This window comes from Podarcis bocagei (genome assembly GCF_964188305.1).
Source record: "Podarcis bocagei genome assembly, chromosome: 14".
Classification (NCBI taxonomy): Eukaryota; Metazoa; Chordata; class Lepidosauria; order Squamata; family Lacertidae; genus Podarcis; species Podarcis bocagei.
Window position 1 is genome coordinate 26,707,291 of NC_138139.1, and position 18,873 is coordinate 26,726,163.

Consider the following 18,873-nt stretch of genomic DNA (forward strand, 5'->3'; position numbering starts at 1 on the left):
CACTCTGGGCGGCTTCCAACAAAATATTAAAATACCGTCATGCATCAAACATTAAAAGCTTCCCTAAACAGGGCTGCCTTCAGATGTCTTCTAAAAGTCTGGTAGTTGTTGCTCTCTTTGGCATCTGGTGGGAGGGTGTTCCACAGGGTGGGTGCCACTACTGAGAAGGCCCTAGCTTGACTTCCCGCAGTGAGGGAACCGCCAGAAGGCCCTTGGCGCCAAATTAGGGTTACCAGACGTCCCCACTTCCCGGGGACAGTCCCCGGATTTGCGAATAAGTCCCCAGACAAATTCCATCCCCGGAATGTCCCCGGGAAATGCAGCAGTGGCAGTTTCAGCAGCCCGGAGCAGTTGGCTCTAGCTGGCTTCAGGAGCTCCTCAGAAGTCCCCATATGATGGTGGTGCAGGGGCTCTAAGATGCAGCTTCCGGGCTGCCTCCACCTTCCCTGACCCCAGCAACTAAGCTGTGAAGGGAGGCTTCATGCTGCCTATCGGAGCAGCCTCCCAATTCCTACTTGCGTGCAAGCAGGAGCGGGGCAGGGATCTCTCAGCTGTGAAGGGAGGCTTCACAGGAGGGGGCAGGGATCTTTCAGTTAGGCAACGGGAAGCCTCCCTTCCCAGCTGAGGGATCCCCACCCCCTCCTGCTCGCACACCAGTAGGAATGGGATTGGGACTACTCTGATGGCGAGGCATCATGCTGCCCGAGCCTTGCTGCCGCCACCACTCTCGGCCCTCCTTCTCTGCCTTCCATGCCTGACCCACCGCGCACTGCTTCCCTACCACCTCCACCACCACCACCAAAGAACCCGCAACTCAGGGGCTGCCCAGGCTCATGGAGAAAGGAGATAGAAGCCTCGGAGGAAGGGGGAATGTGGTGGTTGAGGTCAAGGTGGCAGCTGCCCCTCTGCCACTGCCATCGCTGCAGCATTAACGTCCCCAAACATGTAGTAATCAATCAATCAATCAATCAATCAATCAATCAATTAAAGTGTCCCCAGATTCATTGAAAAAATTCTGGTAACCTTAGGCTAAATCCACTGTCCAGGTTTGCTAACTGTTGATTGGCAGCTCCAAGGTTGACTCCCACCAGGTTCCTCCTACTATTCCTCTGCGTCCAACCAGCCCATGACAAGGCCTCACGTAGCCAAGAAACAGGCGTTTCTAGACTTATCTTTTATTAATGTAAAAAAGGTTAAGAGGGGCCCTTCTAGATCAGGCCAGTGGCCTATCTAGTCCAGCCTGTAATCACAGCAGCCCCAAGGAAATACCCATGGGGAACCCACAGTATGTCACTCTAACCCCTTTTAAAGTGATGCAGCCTGCCTCTCTGATAAGAAGGTAGGCAGATTGGGGCTGACTGAGTTTGGATCAGATGCTACTACTTAATCTGTTCTAGAAGACTGTTCGGCTTCCAAAAAGTTTGAAAACCGAGGATCAATGGGGTGGCTGCAAAGCCAATGGGGGGATTAAAAACACGGCTTGGAAGCTGTTCGGCTTCCGAAAATTGTTCAAAAACCAGAGCAGTTACTTCTGGGTTTGTGGCATCCAGGAACCAAAACGTTCCAAAACGGAGGCGTTCGGGAACCAAGGTTTGACTGTATGGGCCAGATATTGGTTAGGCAGCCACATTTCCTCCCCACCCTCAAACCTCATAGATGTGCTTTTAGAAAAATAACAGCACAGACCCTGAGCTTCCCAACCCTCCCTCCTTTTCTGTAGAGATATAAAGTGGAAATCACACCCCAAAATCTGTCTCAAAATAAGGTCGGGGAACAACCGGCACCTGTCAATAATGGTTTGCGTAGAAGAAAATGAAGGACAAAGATGAAAGCTGCATCTTTTTACTGGGCCAACTGATGGTTGGAAAACCAGAAAACTGTGGAGTTTCAGCTGTCCCTTGTAGCTGAAACTGACCAGCAGCTACATTAAAAACCTAACCCAGGCTGGGTTGGTGGGTTAGCACAGACATCAAAGCCACCAGGACAAAGGAAATGAGTTTGCAGCAGCAGGATTAGCCAGCAGGGGCCTCTCAGTGGGTGTGAAAAGAGGGGGGTGGGTGAGGACTTCGAGATAAATGGATAAACACCCCTTCCCCATCACTTGCTCAAACCCTAAACAGCTCAGATGGAACAACGAAGAAGAGTTGTGTTCATCCACGGTTTCCAAGATAACCCGGGGTCTCAATGGATGATGAAGCCACATGGAGACTCTCTTACATGGAGACTCTTCAAAGGAGGGCAGGCCTCTTTCCTTCCCCCACCAAATGCTGACAGTAGTGGCAGAACACACACACACACACCCCTCTGCAGGGCAGGCTTGAACATAGATTGTCTTTGCTCCCCTCTAGCGGCCAGCCAGGGGCGTGGAGACCAGGCGGAAGATGTCTCTCTGCCCAGCTTAAGGCTGAAACAAAACACTCGCAGCTGCTGTGCTCAGGGCATTCATGCCCAGGTCCCTCCTTGCCTGGCAAAGGCCCTGAGGGGCTCTGGGTTGTCCCTTTCCTTTCCAGCAGGACTTGGCCACTGTACTTCATGCTCTCCAGACTGGACTACCCCAATACGCTCTCGGTGGGGCTGCCCTTGAAGGACGATTCAAAAAATTCAGCTTGTCTGATTTTGGCAGTGGTGGCAAGGAAGGGAGAAATTAAGAAAACAGGGTGCTAGGGTGGGCAGAGACCAGTGGTGGGGGTGCAAATCACCCCTTTCCCAGTCATCAGGTAGATTGTTTGATGAGTCCAGCAGAGGTGGCAACTCTTCACCTTTCCTCAGCAAATCTGCACACAACCACTGAAGGGGGGTGGTTGTGGGACAACTTCCCCCTCCGTCCCGCAATACTAGAGGGCAGAAGGCTAGCTTAGGGGGCACAGACTAGCTTTGGGGACTCAGGAGGATGGGGTGGGTTACACCTCCAGCATCTGGCACCTGAGGCAGCTGCCCCACTCTGGCAAGTGGCAGGGCTGGCTCTGATGTTTAGAGTCTGCATCTGCCTACTGAAGATAATATCGAGCCTGAAAGGAAAGGAAAGACCATGTGTTGCATCTCTTGGAAGATCTTATACTTCTGCTTCCTCAGACAAGCCTCACAGGGTCCCGGAGATGACTCCTCCTGGCCACCTGACCTGCTGTACAGGTGTGTAAAGGGGGACATAGTAGATAGAGTCTTTTTCTCCCTCTCTCGTCAGATTGTCACTCCGGACATCCACTGAAGCCGAATGGTCGAAAATTCAGGATGAATACTTCTTCACGCAACATATAGTTTAAGGTTGCCGTATTTAAAAAGTGAAAATCTGGACACAAAAGTTGTTGAGTTTTTTAAAATTATTTTTGTCCAAACTCACTGAGCTTAAATGTGACATTCTGAACTATTTTTAATAGCTCAATCTACACTTCCGACATAGGCGCTGTTTATGAGGACCGAATCCCAGCTATGTCCAGGAAATTCCGGACATATGACAGCCCCAACAAACTATGGAAATCAATCCCACAAGAGGGAGTGATGACCACCACTTTGGATAGCTTTAAAAGAAGACTGGACAAAGTCATGGAGGAGAGGGCTATCAGTGGCTACTTGCCAAGAAGGTGGTGTTTTGCCTTTGCCACCAGAAGCCTATGAATACCAGTTGCTGGGATTCACAGGACGAGCGCTGCTGGGCTGGGGTCCTCCTCCTGGGCTTCCCAGAGGCATCAGGATAGCCACTGTGAGGACAGGACACTGAGCGAGATGGGCTCCCTTTGGCCTGATCCTGCAGCCAGGCTCTTTTTATGTTCTTATGTAAGCAGTTTACAAGCAGCTGAGCTGGAGCTATTATTCCCTTTTTAAATACAGTGGTACCTCAGGTTAATTCGTTCCGGAGGTCCGTTCTTAACCTGAAACTGTTCTTACCCTGAAGACCACTTTAGCTAATGGGGCCTCCTGCTGCCGCCGCGCCGCCGGAGCACAATTTCTGTTCTCATCCTGAAGCAAAGTTCTTAACCTGAAGCACTATTTCTGGGTTAGCGGAGTCTGTAACCTGAAGCGTATGTAACCCGAGGTACCACTGTACAGGGAATGGAAGATAAGAGAGGGTGAATTGCCCCAGGGCCATGTGGTGAGTCCTTGGTGGAGGCAGAGGACATGAACCCAGGTCCACTGCCATTTCTCCACCCGCAAAGAGCCGCACTGGTAAAACCTCTGGCTGTAAAGAAACTCTACCCTGCCCAGATAAAGCTCTTGCCACCCGACTGCACTTTGCCCTCCTCCCCATCTCCAGCTTGACGGCTGCTTTCTCTTCAGGGCTGGGGACCCGCAAGAAATGTCATGATTGACGCCAACGCAAAATCCCACGCGCTCGCCACACACTTGTTTCAGTCAATCTCCTAATTACCTTACACATTCTCCACAGGCTACAAAGACAGGCATAAACTGATTAGCTAAATTAGGCCAATTAAACATTCCCTAATGAAATGAAATGCTCCAGACAAACTCTGGGAAGCTTTAAAGCAAAAGGGTGGGCGGGGAGGGGCAAGCGAAGAGGGAGGAAAAGCAAAGGCGGCACAATTGGCAGGCAAAATAAGTTGCCGCGAAAGAAAGAAAAAGTTATAAAAGGATCTTGGAGCAGAAACTGCCATGACAGCAAGACATGGGGGGTGGAGTGGGAGTGGGGATGACGCACAGGTGCAGACCCCCCCCCCTGCCTGTCCATAAAACACACCAACCTCCAGAACCTTATGATGCAAATCTGTGCGTGGGCAATATCTGGCCACAGAAGGAGTCAGAGGAAGAATGTCAAGGTAAAGGTAAAGGGACCCCTGAACATTAGGTCCAGTCGTGACCGACTCTGGGGTTGCAGCGCTCATCTCGCTTTATTGGCCGAGGGAGCCGGCGTACAGCTTCCGGGTCATGTGGCCAGCATGACTAAGCCACTTCTGGCGAACCAGAGCAGCACACGGAAACACCGTTTACCTTCCCGCCGGAGCGGTACCTATTTATCTACTTGTGCTATGACATGCTTTTGAACTGCTAGGTTGGCAGGAGCAGCGACCGAGAAACGGGAGCTCACCCCGTCGCGGGGATTCGAACCGCCGACCTTCTGATCGGCAAGTCATAGGCTTTGTGGTTTAACCCACAGTGCCACCCGCGTCCCTCAGAGGAAAAAGAATGGTGCTCAAATCCATGACCATTTCTTGCACTCTGGCATGCAGTTTGCTGACACCAAGCCCCAACCAGCGAAGGGGAATGGCCTAAATACACATGCAGAACATCTTGGGAAGTAGTAAGTGGGAGCCACAGCAGGGATCACTGCCATCTCTTAAGACACATGATTTGGCTTGGTTCTGTACTGCAGAAGTTCTCTCTGGTACTCCAGGTTTAGCAGTTATTATTTTACACTACCTTAGCACAGGGATGGCTTAGCTCAGGGGACCGTTGCGTTTTCTAAGCCGGAGGGCACTGGTTGTCAGCAAGTCCTCCACTGAGGTCTTCCTATGGTATCTGTGAACCAGCCTCCTGCTCCTCTTCGCTGCTCCCTTGCTCACACAGTTGAAGGAGGACACTGGAAAAGTGTCTCTCTTCCCCACTTCCTCCTTCAGCTCTGTGTGCTCTTCAAGGTTCAGATTATTTTTGCTCAAGCTCACTTTTGCCCATATCCTGTGATCCCAGCACACATTTTCTATATTGGCGGTGCAAGGCAGTGGAGCAGAGGCCTGATCCATGGGAGAGAACTGAATGGGGGTGGGTGAAGAGATGCTTGCTACACTCAACCAAAAAATCAAAATGTGCCTTTCAATTGGCTATCATGTGCTCCTGCACTTTCTTTGCAGAACTTATCTGGCCCCATCTGGATAGTCATAATCATTTTCACCCCAAACCAGACACTTCTTGGCTCCTTTCGGTTCTCCACCCCACCCCCAGCAATCACATTAATTGTTATTTTTATTTTAAGCTGCAGCAACCTGCTTCCACCCTGGCGGAAGTGGTGCCTGGGCCCTTTCCACATTCTCAGCATGTCCCAAAATGTCTCCCAGTGCCTAACAAATTCAAACCCCCTCTTCCCAACATCTCATCCATGCATTGTCTAGCTGGCCCTGCGTGTGGAACAGGTAGCATTTCAGAGAAAGCCACCTTGAAGGTCCTGTCTTTCATGTCCCCCTTCCCCTTCCAAGCAACCTAATTTGGGTTTTCAGGATCGCCGGGAACATAATCTGCCAGCATTGAAATATCTTCACTGCCTTCAACATTTCGAGGCACAATTCAAACTGTAAGATGTAACCTCCCCAAAAATATCCAACCCACCTTGGGAGCAGGTTATCTGAGGACTGCTTGTTTCCCTTCCAAGTGGCAAGGGGATCCCCACGAAAGGGGACCACAGGACCAAATAAAATACCTTTCTTTTGACGTGGCCCATGCTGTCATCCAGGGGGCAACCACGAATGAGGCCCTGCACTTCAGTCAGCTCCATGATGTCCGCCGGTGGTGAGGGAGCATCATCAGAGAGCGGGGTCATCAGGGACTCCAGTTCATGAGAGTTGGAGGGGGCCACAGGAAGGGACGGTGTTTGCCGGCTCCGGTGATAGTAGGTGTGGTTCCCGGCTGCTTGGGAAACCAGGCCTGCCACAGACTCCCTGCAGGAGTGAATGAACAAAAGACTAAGCGCTCACCAACCAGTAACGAAACTTCCCCCACAGCTCAATGAATGCTGGAGATTTCCCAGCAGACTGAACCAGTGCTAGGCATAGGACTCATTCTTGGCCAATAGAAGTAAGTTATTAAGTGACCAATTGCTGATTTATTTGCTGCGGGATGATATACAGAACAGAAAGCTACCTTAAACAGAGTTTGACCCCTGGTCCATCTAGGTCAGCTGTTTTTGGACTACAACTCCCATCATCCCTAGCTAGATGCAGCCAGGGACAGCACCTGAGACCTTTACTTTCAAAAACTGCGACATTGCCTTCCTAATTCCAGCAAGGCAGCTGTGTTAGTCAGCCAATACAAAAAACATATGCTATGGTACACTTTAGGGTTGTAGCTACTTTTGTATTATACTGAGATTATCCTGCTACGTGTGTCCATGACAATGCTTTCTCTAGCACCATAGGAAACAGTCTTTGACTGAGTCGGACTATTGGCACATCTCGCTCACTGCTATCTGCACTGACTGGCAGTGGTCCTCCAGGGCTTCGGACAAAAGACACAGAATAGAGGCTGCGATACAGATATGGCAGGCTCATGGCCGAACGGACAGGCTTCAGTTTGCTCTGATGTACTTTGGGCCAAGGCGAGGCAGAAACCTACCTTGGCTTGTTGTTGCGGAAGCTGGCGCACATGCAGAAGAGGACACACAGCAAGCCTAGGCAGATTCCCACGATGATCCCCGTGACAGAGTGAACGTCCAGCATATCTGAGGGACACAGGAGAGCAGTCAAAGAGAAGAGGGTGATGCCGAGGCCTGCCAAGGCGAACCCCACCTTGCATTGTGTGCGCTGCTGTGTGTACCTGAGAACTTCTCCTGCAAGGTCTGCACGTCCTTGACGTTGGAGTACGGCCCTGACCCGACCACCGTCTTGGCTCCCATCTTGAAGAAATACCGGGTGTCGCTCTCCAGCCCGTGGACTTCGGTGCTGAACGTATTGCCTGAGCAAGAGAGCAAAGCCAGCAGGTGCTCAAGTGTTAGAGACTGGTTAAAAACACAGCGGATGTTCTGCGGCTCCCATGTAGTAGTAGTAGTAGTAATAGTAGTAGTAGTAGTAGTAGTAGTAGTAGTAGTAGTAATAATAATAATAATAATAATAATAATAATAATAATAATAATAATAATTTATACCCCGCACACTCTGGGCAGCTTCCAACAAAAGATTAAAAATGCATCAAAACATCAGTCATTAAAAACTTCCCTAAACAGGGCTGCCTTCAGATGTCTTCTAAACGTCAGACGGCTGTTCATTTCTTTGACATTGGGTGGGAGGGCATTCTACAGGGCGGGCGCCACCACTGAGAAGGCCCTCTGCCTGGTTCCCTGTAACTTCGCTTCTCGCAGTGAGGGAACCGCCGAAGACCCTTGGCGCTGGACCCCAGTGTGGAGACGCTCCTTCAGGTATACTGGGCCAAGGCTGAGGAAGACTGCTTCTTCTTCAAACACACACAGGGGTGGGGAAACCCTCAGTCCAATTTCATGTGGGTGGCAAAGAGGGGAGAGGGGGTAGCAGAAGAAGAGAACGACCTATTTACCGCCATCCCTGCTCACCCTGGCATGTTGCCCCTGGCAGACGACCCCTGAGGGAAAGTTGAACAACGAAACAACTCCCGTACTCCTGCGCAAAAGTTTCATCTGTGCATTTTTTTTACCTTCTTTTGTCAGTAGAGTCCACATCTCATCAGGTTGAGTGTGGTTGGCGTTGTAGAGGATGAGGTACTCCACGATGATGCCGTTTGGCTCAGAGGGGGGGCACCAGTGGACCTGGACGGCATATGGGTTGATGGGGTGCAGCCGCAAGTCGGAGGGAGGTGTTGACGGCCCTGCAGGAAGGGGAGGACAGAACACAAAAAGGGAGAAGGGGGTTTATTGAGCAACCGTTAAGGCAGCCGTCTCCAGATGTCAGGGACTGGGCAGAGGAGGTACGGTAGAGACCGCCTCCCCAGCCTGACCCTTCCAGAGAAGAAGAAAGCAGTTCAGAACTACAACAGGGGTTTGAGGGAGATCACAGCTCAGAGGCGGATGAGGGGGAAAGCTGGGAAATAATGGGAGAGGAGGAGGAAGAAGCATTAGGGGGGTGACAGCTGACAGGCACAGCGTATTTACAAAGCATTCCAGACACCCTCCCAAACCTGGCGAGCCTTGAAAGTAGGAGAGCAAAGAGCTCAAAGGCAGAGGGCGCTTGTCAGCACCCGTAGTGATGACACGTGAAGGGAGGGAGGGAGGGGGTGGAGACTCACGCGAAGCAAAGCCATTATCCAAGAGGCTGCATTTCTCAGCCTCTCTCTGTGAATATTGAATAAAAAGCAGTTGGTAAAAACTTTTCCTTGTCTTATCCATTCCTGGCAACCTGCCATGGGGGGTTGGATCCTGTGCTGCCTGACACCAACCTGCTATGTCCCTCGTCTAGAACCCTGGGGAGCCACTGCCACAGTGATCTTCTTGAACCTTGGGTCCCCACATGTTGATGGGCTATAACTCCTGTCTTCCCTGACCTTTAGCTAAGCTGCCTGTAGATGTTGGGAGTTGGACTCCAACAACCACTAGGGACTTCAAGGTTGAAGAAGGGTACTGGTGCAGATAATGCTCAGCTAGAAGGACCAATGATCAGTGGCAAAGCATGTACCGTATTTTTTGCTCTATAGAACACACTTTTTCCCCTCCAAAAATTAAGGGGGAAAGTGTGTGTGTCCTATAGAGCGAATGCAGGCTCCTTGGCTTCAGCGATAGCAACGCAAAGCCTCCGAAGCAGAGAGGGAGAGCTCCCTCCGCACTTCGGAGGCTTAGCGTTGCTTTCACTGAAGCCTGGAGAGCGAGAGGGGTCGGTGTTCACCGACCCCTCTCGCTCTCCAGGCTTCAGGGATAGCCGCCTGAAGCCTTCGGAGCACAGCGTGAGTTCCCAGCAAGACTCTCCTGGCTTCAGCAGAGAAGGGGGAGCTGCGCAGCGCCCCTTCAGCCAAGGGGCGCTGAAGGGGCGCTGAGCAGAGAGGGGGAGAATTTTTTCCCCTTGTTTTCTCCCTCTAAAACAAGGTGTGTCCTATGGTCCGGTGCATCCTATAGAGCGAAAAATACGGTACTTTGTATGCACTAGGTTCCAGGTTCAATCCCTGGTGCCTCCTGGTAGGGCTGTAATGTCAGTGCATACATTACAGAGCTAAGTGGATCAACAGTCTGTTGGTATAAGGCTGCTTCCTGTGAGACTCAGTAGAAAACCAACTTTATGGCTTACTCCAGCCTTCCCCAACCTGGTGCCCCCTGGATGTTTGGGACTTCAAGTGCCATCAGCACCGCCAGCCAGCATGGCTGTCCGATGACAAGGCCCACGGGAGCACATTGGGATTTTTCGCTCTTAATTTGGATTTTTTTCTGGTCAAGGCTGCTGTTGCATCTTCGTGTTTTATTTTTATTTATTTCACAAAATTTATATTCTGCATGATTCTATTTAAAAAGCCAAACCTCTCAAAGTGGTTAACAAAAATAATAAAACAATAAATAACTATTTAAAAACCTTTAAGAATAATTAAAATCAACGATAAGCTAAAAACCAAATTAAAACACATGTCAATGTTCTGCATGTGTGGATAGGCTTGCAAAAAAAATATGTTATGAGCAGGCATCAAAAAGAGTACAGCAAAGTCACCTGCCTGTTGTCAATAGGTAGGGAGTTCCAAAGTATGAGGTCTAACACACTGAAAAATTGATTTCTTTGCAGAGCAAATATTAGTTATTGTCGTAAATTTTTATTTGCTTTTGCCTGTATTGGAGATTTCTATCTTTACTGAGAATTTCTTAAAACGAACAGCAGAATATTTTCGATTAAGCAGTTATAGGGGCTAAAAACTTACATTTAAAACTCTCAGTCTGAAAACTAAGCACTGCAAGAACCTGGATAAGAACCCAAGCCATTTTGCTGCTTGAGGCAAAGGGAAAGGTGGAGCCTCCTCTGTTCCCATCATTCCACATGCAGAAGCCAAGGAAATGGCAGCTGAATGTGACAGTGGAGGTAGAACACAGCAGCAGCCTTCAGTTTGTCTAACCCTCTTTTAAAGCCAACTAAATTGGTGGCCATCACTGTCTCCTGTGGGACAGAGAGCCACAATTTAACTATGAGCTGTGTGTCATAGCCACTGGTCCCAGGGTTGGGAGAGAAGCAGCCATCGGTCTAGGCAGGTGATATGCCCAGCTCCTTTTCCGTCACTGCCTCCATCCCTCATCTGCTGTCTGAGACTCTGCCTAATGCTGCCTTGCTTTGCCTAACAATAGGGCCGGCCCTTCATGGAACACATATGCTATTGTTCAGTTAGGTAAGGTAGCCTGCACTCCCCCATCCAAATCTTTCACCCAAAACCTGCAGACATTTATTTATCAAGCACTCTGTTGTGTACTCACTGTCTGGAAGGGTGAACCATTCCACTGCATTCCCGAATGGCCCATCGACGCCGACACCATTTGACTGCACGGCAAATTCGTATCTGGTGAACGGCTTCAGCCCACTGATGAGGATGTCTTCGTCAGAGCTATGGAAGGAAGAATGCCCACAAGGGAGAAAATATTATGACGCCATCTGCAATCTGTGTACCCCCGTAAGGAGACTGGCAGCTGTCAAAACAGAAGAGATGGCAGGTCTTGTGGTTTCATAGTGCTTCACTTGATATTTGAGATTCTTACCTAACAGCAGCCCCACTTGAAGCAAAGAATTCATTCAGAGAAGTCATGGGCTTCTCTGTGATAGGACAGGAAACTGATGGATGCAGAACTCACTGGCCTTAATGCTGATCCATGGATTGCCAATATATGGTTTATTAAGTCATGGATTATGTACAGGGCTGGAGAACTTCAGGCCCAGAGGCTGAATGTGGTCCTTCAAGGCTTTCCTCAGTCCACACCTCCCCTCATCAGCCCTGCTTTGCACCCTCCTTGAATGTTTTTGCCTTGCTGGAATGTGTCCTTGAACTCCCATTAGGTGTCTTGCCTGCTTGGATAGAGAGCAGGGAGAACAGTAAGAGTCTGTATAGAAACTAGCCTAGTGTACAAAGATAACATGCACATTCATTGCCCCTTCTCATGAGTCACAGCAGAAGCTGCCAATAATGGGCCATCTCCGTACATGTCAACCTGCCTGTCCTTTAATATGAATTTTTTAAAAAAGTTTTTATTAATTTTTTTCTTGTGTTACAAAACAAGGAAAAGTACATAGAGCGTCTCCGCTTTCAAGTCATAAAGTCTTTTTACAGTTCATTTACATTCAGTATGAAACATTATTGTCATAGACATTGTGCAGTTGGGGGGAAAGAGAGGGGAGGGAGAGAGATGGGGGTGGGGAATATGATCTTTCATTCTGTTGCACAGTATTTGTGTAGGGTTTTTGTGTCAGCATCATGTGGACGGGTCCTTTATATATTTATTCATTTTTATTGGCTTTATGAGAGATAACAGGATACAAAGCTTGCTTGGTTGTGTTCAGTTGGTTGCAGTATGTTTTGTTTTTATGTGGGGGGGGGTGTCGGATCAGACTGGCCAAATCGTTTCATATGCTGTTGGGGACGGGGGATAGGTCTTGTTGGGTTGTATGTGTGATAAAGGGGAGCTACACTGGGGTGAAAGCATCCTCCTTTGCTTCTCCCTGGGCCAGTTTAAGTTTGTTGGCTAACTTTTTTCCAAGATCATCTGTTCAGGCAAATTCACATGTCATGTGCAATTGTCTTCTGGGACACAGCTGGCTGCAGTGTGCAAGAGAGCTTTCTAAACATTAAGAAGAGCTTGCTGGATCAGGCCAATGACCCATCTAGTCCAGCATCCTGTTCTCACAGTAGCCAATCAGACAGACAGATAGATAAACTTTTTCCGCATTAGCCAACGGCCATAGCAACATAAAACAAGCAATATATACAGTGGTACCTCGGGTTAAGTACTTAATTCGTTCCGGAGGTCCGTTCTTAACCTGAAACTGTTCTTAACCCGAGGTACCACTTTAGCTAATGGGGCCTACTGCTGCTGCCGCACCATGATTTCTGTTCTCATCCTGAAGCAAAGTTCTTAACCTGAAGCACTATTTCTGGGTTAGCGGAGTCTGTAACCTGAAGCGTATGTAACCTGAGGTACCACTGTACAATTAAAAAGACAACAATGGGTAAAAAGGACAATCAAATGATCAAGTTTATCGTTCAGATTGTGGCCCTTAATCTCATTGCACCCTCGATAAACCTAGCAACCTTTGCTGTTGTCTGATCATTTTGATCTGATAACAGAAAGAACAATGTGGCCGCAGATGGGCGGCCTGGGATGGTAAGTCGGAGTGGGGTGATGATCTCATTCCTCAGATCTTTATAAAGGGTACAGGACAGGAGAACATGAGCCACTGTTTCCAGATTGCCAATCAGATGCCTGTGGGAAACCCGGGCACAAGTGTCCTCTCCCCTCCTGTCGTCTCCAGCAGCTGGTATGCAGAAGCAGTACTGAGCCAGTGTGGTGTAGTGGTTAAGAGCGGTAGTCTCGTAATCTGGGGAACCGGGTTCGCGTCTCCGCTCCTCCACCTGCAGCTGCTGGGTGACCTTGGGCCAGTCACACTTATCTGAAGTCTCTCAGCCCCACTCACCTCACAGAGTGTTTGTTGTGGGGGAGGAAGGGAAAGGAGAATGTTAGCTGCTTTGAGACTCCTGAAGGGGAGTGAAAGGCAGGATATCAAATCCAAACTCTTCTTCTTCTTCTACTGCCTCCAACCATAGAGGCAGAGCATAGCCATCACGGCTAGTAGCCATTGATAGCATCGCCCCATTGATTCTGAGTGACCAGTTTCAGTCTGGCTGGCAGACAGCAGTCTTAAACACTCTTCAGAAACTGGGCGTGGCTCCCCAAACCCTCATAACTATGGGCCTGGGCCAAGCTACATCCGTGGTTAGGCAAAGAATCATGGACATAGAGAGACAACAGGACTGTACAAGGGTCCCCGATTATAAAATCATAGAAAACGAGAGATACGTAGCTGCTCCAGCAGCATATCTCTATTTCCTCACATCCAGAAACGCAAGAAGGGCTTTTACTCTTGCTAGAAGCTCGGCCTTGCCCTCACCGATTCTGGAAGGCTCCTATAGACGGGTCCCGTACGCATGGAGACTTTGCTCCTGCCCATTGGGGGAAATAGGAAGCCTCGAACATATATGTTTTAGATGTCCTTTTTATGTTGAGATTCGTAGAGACACCATTGATCCTTTGCTGAAGAGGCTCGCCGATCTTTCAGACAAGTCTAAACTTAATTCTCTCCAAGATCATAAGACAACCTGGCTGGTAGCCAGATTCTGTGCCCAGATTTGTAGGCACATCCTCTAGAATAAAATAGCTTACTAGGGAAATGCTGAAGTTGCCCTTTGGGGCGCCTCAGGGTCAATTTTTTATGGTAGCCCAAATCTCAGTTGTACAGGTGTATGTACCGTATTTTTCGTCCCATAGGACGCTCCGTCCCATAGGACGCACCTAGTTTTTTGGGGGGGAAATAAAGGAGGGGAATTTCCTTTATTTCCCCCCCAAAACCAGGTTGGGGAAACCAAACCAGATCGGGGAACAGCAGGATGGCGGCACTGCGCCTCCCCGCTGTCCCCCGAGCTTGTGGGGCTGGCCGATGTCTGCCCAAAGCGTGGGGCGCTCTGCTTCAGCGTGCCCAGCGCTCCGTGCAGCAGGCTGCTATCTGCAGCCTAGGGAGCCCTGTGGGAACTCCCGCAGGGCTCCCCAGGCTGCAGATATCTGCCCGGCGCAAGGGGCGCTCTGCTTCAGGGCGCCCGCGCGCCGGACGGCAGGCTGCTATCCGCAGCCTAGGGAGCCCTGCGGGAACTCCCGCGGGTTCCCCAGGCTTGCTGATAGCTTCCTGAAGCCTGGAGAACGAGAGGGGTTGGTGCGCACCGACCCCTCTCGCTCTCCAAGCTTCAGCGAAAGCCTGTATTCGCCCCATAGGACGCACACAGATTTCCCCTTAATTTTTGGAGGGGAAAAAGTATGTCCTATACAGCGAAAAATACGGTATATATCTCAATTTTAGCCATTGATAGCCTTATTCTTCATGGATTTGCCCATGAAGCCTTCCAAATTAGTGGCCATCACTGCCTCCTGTGGGGAAGAGTCACTTTCACCCGTCCTCTTTCTTTGCAGCAGCACCCCATATGCAGACTGCACGGGTGCTCAGTCACACTCTTTTGTGCGTGTAAATCTTTATTGGTTTAAAATACAAACATACAACAAAAATAGGTGTAACAAAGTTAAATACAGAAGTAAATAACGAAAAGAAGGGGAAAAAACCTCACGACATAAAAACCAAAACATTTTTTTTTTAAAAGAACAAGGAAAAAGAAAAAAAAGAAAAAACCCAAGAATTTCATATCTATCAAATAAAATTATTTTGCAAGAAACTTCCAGTTGTTCTCGTTATACTTCTTCTATTGTCATGGTATTATCACACAGTTTTTATATCCTTTTTCTTACATTCCACTTCGATGTTTATTTCATTTATCTATTGTTCACAAGTATCATTCCAGTTCTGCTAGATGGTATCACTTTTACAATATAATCTTATATATTCCTTAAATATTTTCCATTCTTCATGTGTTTTCTGGTTTAAGGCTCCCCTGACTTTTCCCATTAGCTTTGCTAGTCACCCTCTTACCTTGTGTAGTAAGTCACAAGCGAGGCGTTTTTCAGCCCCCAGGGACTGAACCGCACGGTGTAATTGACGATTTTCACCGTTGTGAAATCCGGCTTCTTCCACCTCAACCAAATTGACGTGGAGCTGTTGGATTCCACGTAGACGTGAGCCGGGGGCAGTGGTGGGCCCTTCTGAAGCGGAGGGTCTGAAAGGATGATCAAGAGAAGAGAAGATATGTACAATCAGGTGCAGGGAGGATGACTCCTGGACCAGCTTGCAAAGGAACAACAGCGGAAATTACAGAGGAACAAGGCAGGGTGAAATGTTGTGGTCAGATGAGCCACAGAACGTGGGAGACGTCAAATGGGGCTGACTTGAGCTGTGGTCCATTCAGGAGCATGACTGCCTCCGACCATGGAAGCAGAGCATAGCCTTCTCCTTCATGAACTTGTCCAACCCTCTTTTAAAGCCATTCAAGTTGGGGGCCACCACTGCCTCCCATGGAAGCACCTTTCATAGTCTACGCTCTGCTTGAAGAAGTCATTTCTTTTAACGGTCCTGGGTTGTCCAATATTTGGCTTCATTGGATGTCCACAAGTTCTAGGGTTAGGAGAGAAGGAGAAAAACCTTTCTCCTTTTTCCATGCCGTGCAAACTGCATCTAAAGGGAATTTTTAAATATTTAATGTTTTCTTGTTTTTGTTGTTGTTTTTAAATACTGTGGAACCTCGATTGTCGGACATTTCGGCTTTCGAATGCCGACAACCCAGAAGTGAATGCTCCCATTTTCGAACAAGCCTCGGAAGTCGAATGGCTTCCAAGGCGCGTTTCTCCATTTTTTCAGTGGATTTTGCCAACCGTCCATTGAACCTCGGTTGTCGAACGTTTTGGAAGTCTAACGGTCTTCTGGAACGGTTTACGTTCGACAACCGAGGTTCCACTGTATTCTGTTGGGAGCAACCCAGTTAGATGGTTGGCATATACATAATGAGTTGTTGTTGTTGTTGTTCTTAAACAACTTCCATTGTGTCATCTTTTACCCATCTTTTCTCTCATCTAAAAGTCCCCAATACTGCAACGTTTCCTCATAGGGGAGTTTTCCCATCCCCTCAGGGCTGGATTTAGGTTTGATGAGGCCCTAAGCTATTGAAGGTAATGGGGCCCTTTATATGTCCAGCTGTCCTTTGTCAACAACAAATTGTCACTGTTTCTTGTGTTGAATATATGCTATATGGTAATTGATAGACCTAATAGGTCCATACGCAACTCAAAACACTGTTGCTGTATGTAGGTTTTATTTTATTTGTTTTTTATCTTATATTTTGGAATCGTACATCCAGGTTTTTTTCCTTTCAATTTTTTGGGGGCCCCCAAGAGAGTGGGGCCCTAAGCTATAGCTTGTTTAGCTTATACGTGAATCCGTCACTGCATTCCCTTGATCATTTTGGCTGCCCTTGTCTTAACACCTGGAGGCACCAGGTTGGCAAAGGCTGCCTTATCATATTGCTTTGTGGGAAAACCATCCATAAACATGAGCCAGGAGTCAAAGCCTTGCAGCAGCAGCAGCAGCAGCAGCAGCAGCAGCAGCAGCAGCAGCAGCAGCAGCAGCATCTACCTGCTACGGTTACAGGCGCCCTCTCGGTCCTTCCCTTCCAAACTGCCGCGTAGCCATCTTCATGCTTGTTGAACGCCACCAGCTTCACTTCGTAGAGTCTCCCAGGAACTGGAGAGAATAAGCAGAGGAATGGAAGAGTGGGTCAAGCAACGAAAAGAGCAGCCTGGCTTAGAAGAGCAAAATCAATGGCTACCATCTCCATTTCAGCAAAGGGTCGTATCCAACATTCTCTCTTCGCCATGGGAAGAACTCTTGGGCTAGCAGATGGAAGAGTTTGAAGGAATCCAATGGAACAATTGCACCAGCGGAAGCTTGTTGCACAACAGCTGGTTCATGCAGCACAATCCATTACACAACCATCTGTGGTAATGAGCCAGCACAAGTATGCTGCTAAGTGACTTCAACTTAGCACTGCACCAGATACAACCCATTCATAATAATTAAATGTGTGCCTCACATAGTAAGAGGTTTGCAAGACGAGGCAAAAGTTCTGCCTAGTCCAGCATCTCTGTTTCTGACAGTGGAGAGACAAACGAGTTTGGGAAGCAGAGCAAGAAGGCAAACTCTCCCCTTTCTCATTTGGCATGGTTTTAGTGGCATTCTGCTGTTCTAGTCCAGACTTCCCCAGCCTGTTGTTCTCTAGATGTTTTGGACAACACCTCCTATTACTCTTTCTTAAACCACCTGTACCTTGTGTCCCGTGGACTTATTTAGGTGATCCTGAGTTCTATAATTAACAGGTGTGTCTTTTTAAAACAAAGAAGATAATAAATCAGAGAAAACTCCAAAAACTGAAAAGCAAGAAACAAGGGCAATTAGCAGCAAAAATCTGGATGGTTTAGTTTGGTTTAATGGTCAGAGTGCCAGACTAAGACAAGGGTTCAAATACCCAATTAACCATGAAGGTCACTGAGGGGCCTTGGGCCAATCACAGTCTCTCAGAATTGTATTCAACTAACTTTTACTTATAGGAGACCCACTGAAATAAACGACTCTAACTTAGGCCCATTAATTTCAATGGGTCTATTCTAAGTAAAAGCTGACTTAGGACCATTAATTTTGAATTTCAATGGGTCTATTCTAAGTAAAAGTTAGGTTGAATGCAACCCTCAGACCATAACCTACTTCACAGGGATGTTGTGAGGATAAAAAGGGCAAGGAGGATAAGTGTGTACGCCCCCTTGAGTTCCTTAGAAGAAAAGTCGGGTATAAATGTAATGAATACATTTAAAATTAAGAGAAAAACTTGGCATCCCAAATCCATCTCCCTTTGCCCAACTAGAATCAAGTGCCGGGTAAGTCTTTAGTAACCTCCTCCAGGCAATTGTCCTTTGGCATTTCATCAGTATGGGGGGTTGTACAGCGACTCTACTCCACGCTCCCATTGACCCCACCTCTTGAATAGAGCGAACCAGGAACAGGCTGTTTAAGCATTTTATTGGATGCTGCCAAAATATAAATAGGGCATTTTTTTTAACCCATTAAATGAGTGCATGGACCTGCTGTATTGCTGAAGGCCATCCAGGGCAGACCATAGCCTTGCAACCAAAGCGGAACTTTCCGGCAATGTGAATTCTGTGTTAGCGCCAGATGCAGCCAACCTTGTTGGCTGTGCTGCAATCCAAGCCAAGCTCCAGAGAGAGCAAGCCAAGAGGGCTGTTCCAAAGCTCGCCTGCTTCTTTCTTCGCCCCTCTTTTGTAAGATCTGCTTATTCAAGGGAACTGCTTGAGCATCTCAAAGTTTACAAATAGAGGGAAAATGGGGCAATTCTCTCTTTGGACACCCAGCTCCTTGTTCCTCCCCAAATGGCCTCCCCCCCCCCCCCGCACCTCTTGTTGGTTTCATTGACGAAGCTCTGCTAATTAAGGATGTGCCTATTCAGGGCCTGCTGTGGAGAAGATGGCCAGCTCCTTTCGCCACCACAATACGGCCTGTACAAAAGCACATTTTAGCTGTGCCA

The 18,873-nt window shown here is 48.4% G+C and overlaps 1 protein-coding gene across 2 annotated transcripts in view; it reads right to left on the reverse strand.

Moving 5' to 3' along the window:
• Nucleotides 1–18,873, reverse strand: part of IGDCC4 (immunoglobulin superfamily DCC subclass member 4) — an 81,004-nt gene that overhangs the window by 8,090 nt on the left and 54,041 nt on the right. For both annotated transcript variants that reach the window (XM_081171040.1, XM_081171039.1), the window contains exons 12-18: nt 16,914–17,021; nt 15,321–15,504; nt 11,060–11,187; nt 8,323–8,493; nt 7,474–7,611; nt 7,273–7,378; nt 6,362–6,599 (exon numbers count right to left, since the gene is read on the reverse strand). In XM_081171040.1, the coding sequence (XP_081027166.1) occupies nt 6,362–6,599; nt 7,273–7,378; nt 7,474–7,611; nt 8,323–8,493; nt 11,060–11,187; nt 15,321–15,504; nt 16,914–17,021 (1,073 nt within the window). The remainder of the gene's footprint in view (nt 1–6,361; nt 6,600–7,272; nt 7,379–7,473; nt 7,612–8,322; nt 8,494–11,059; nt 11,188–15,320; nt 15,505–16,913; nt 17,022–18,873) is intronic.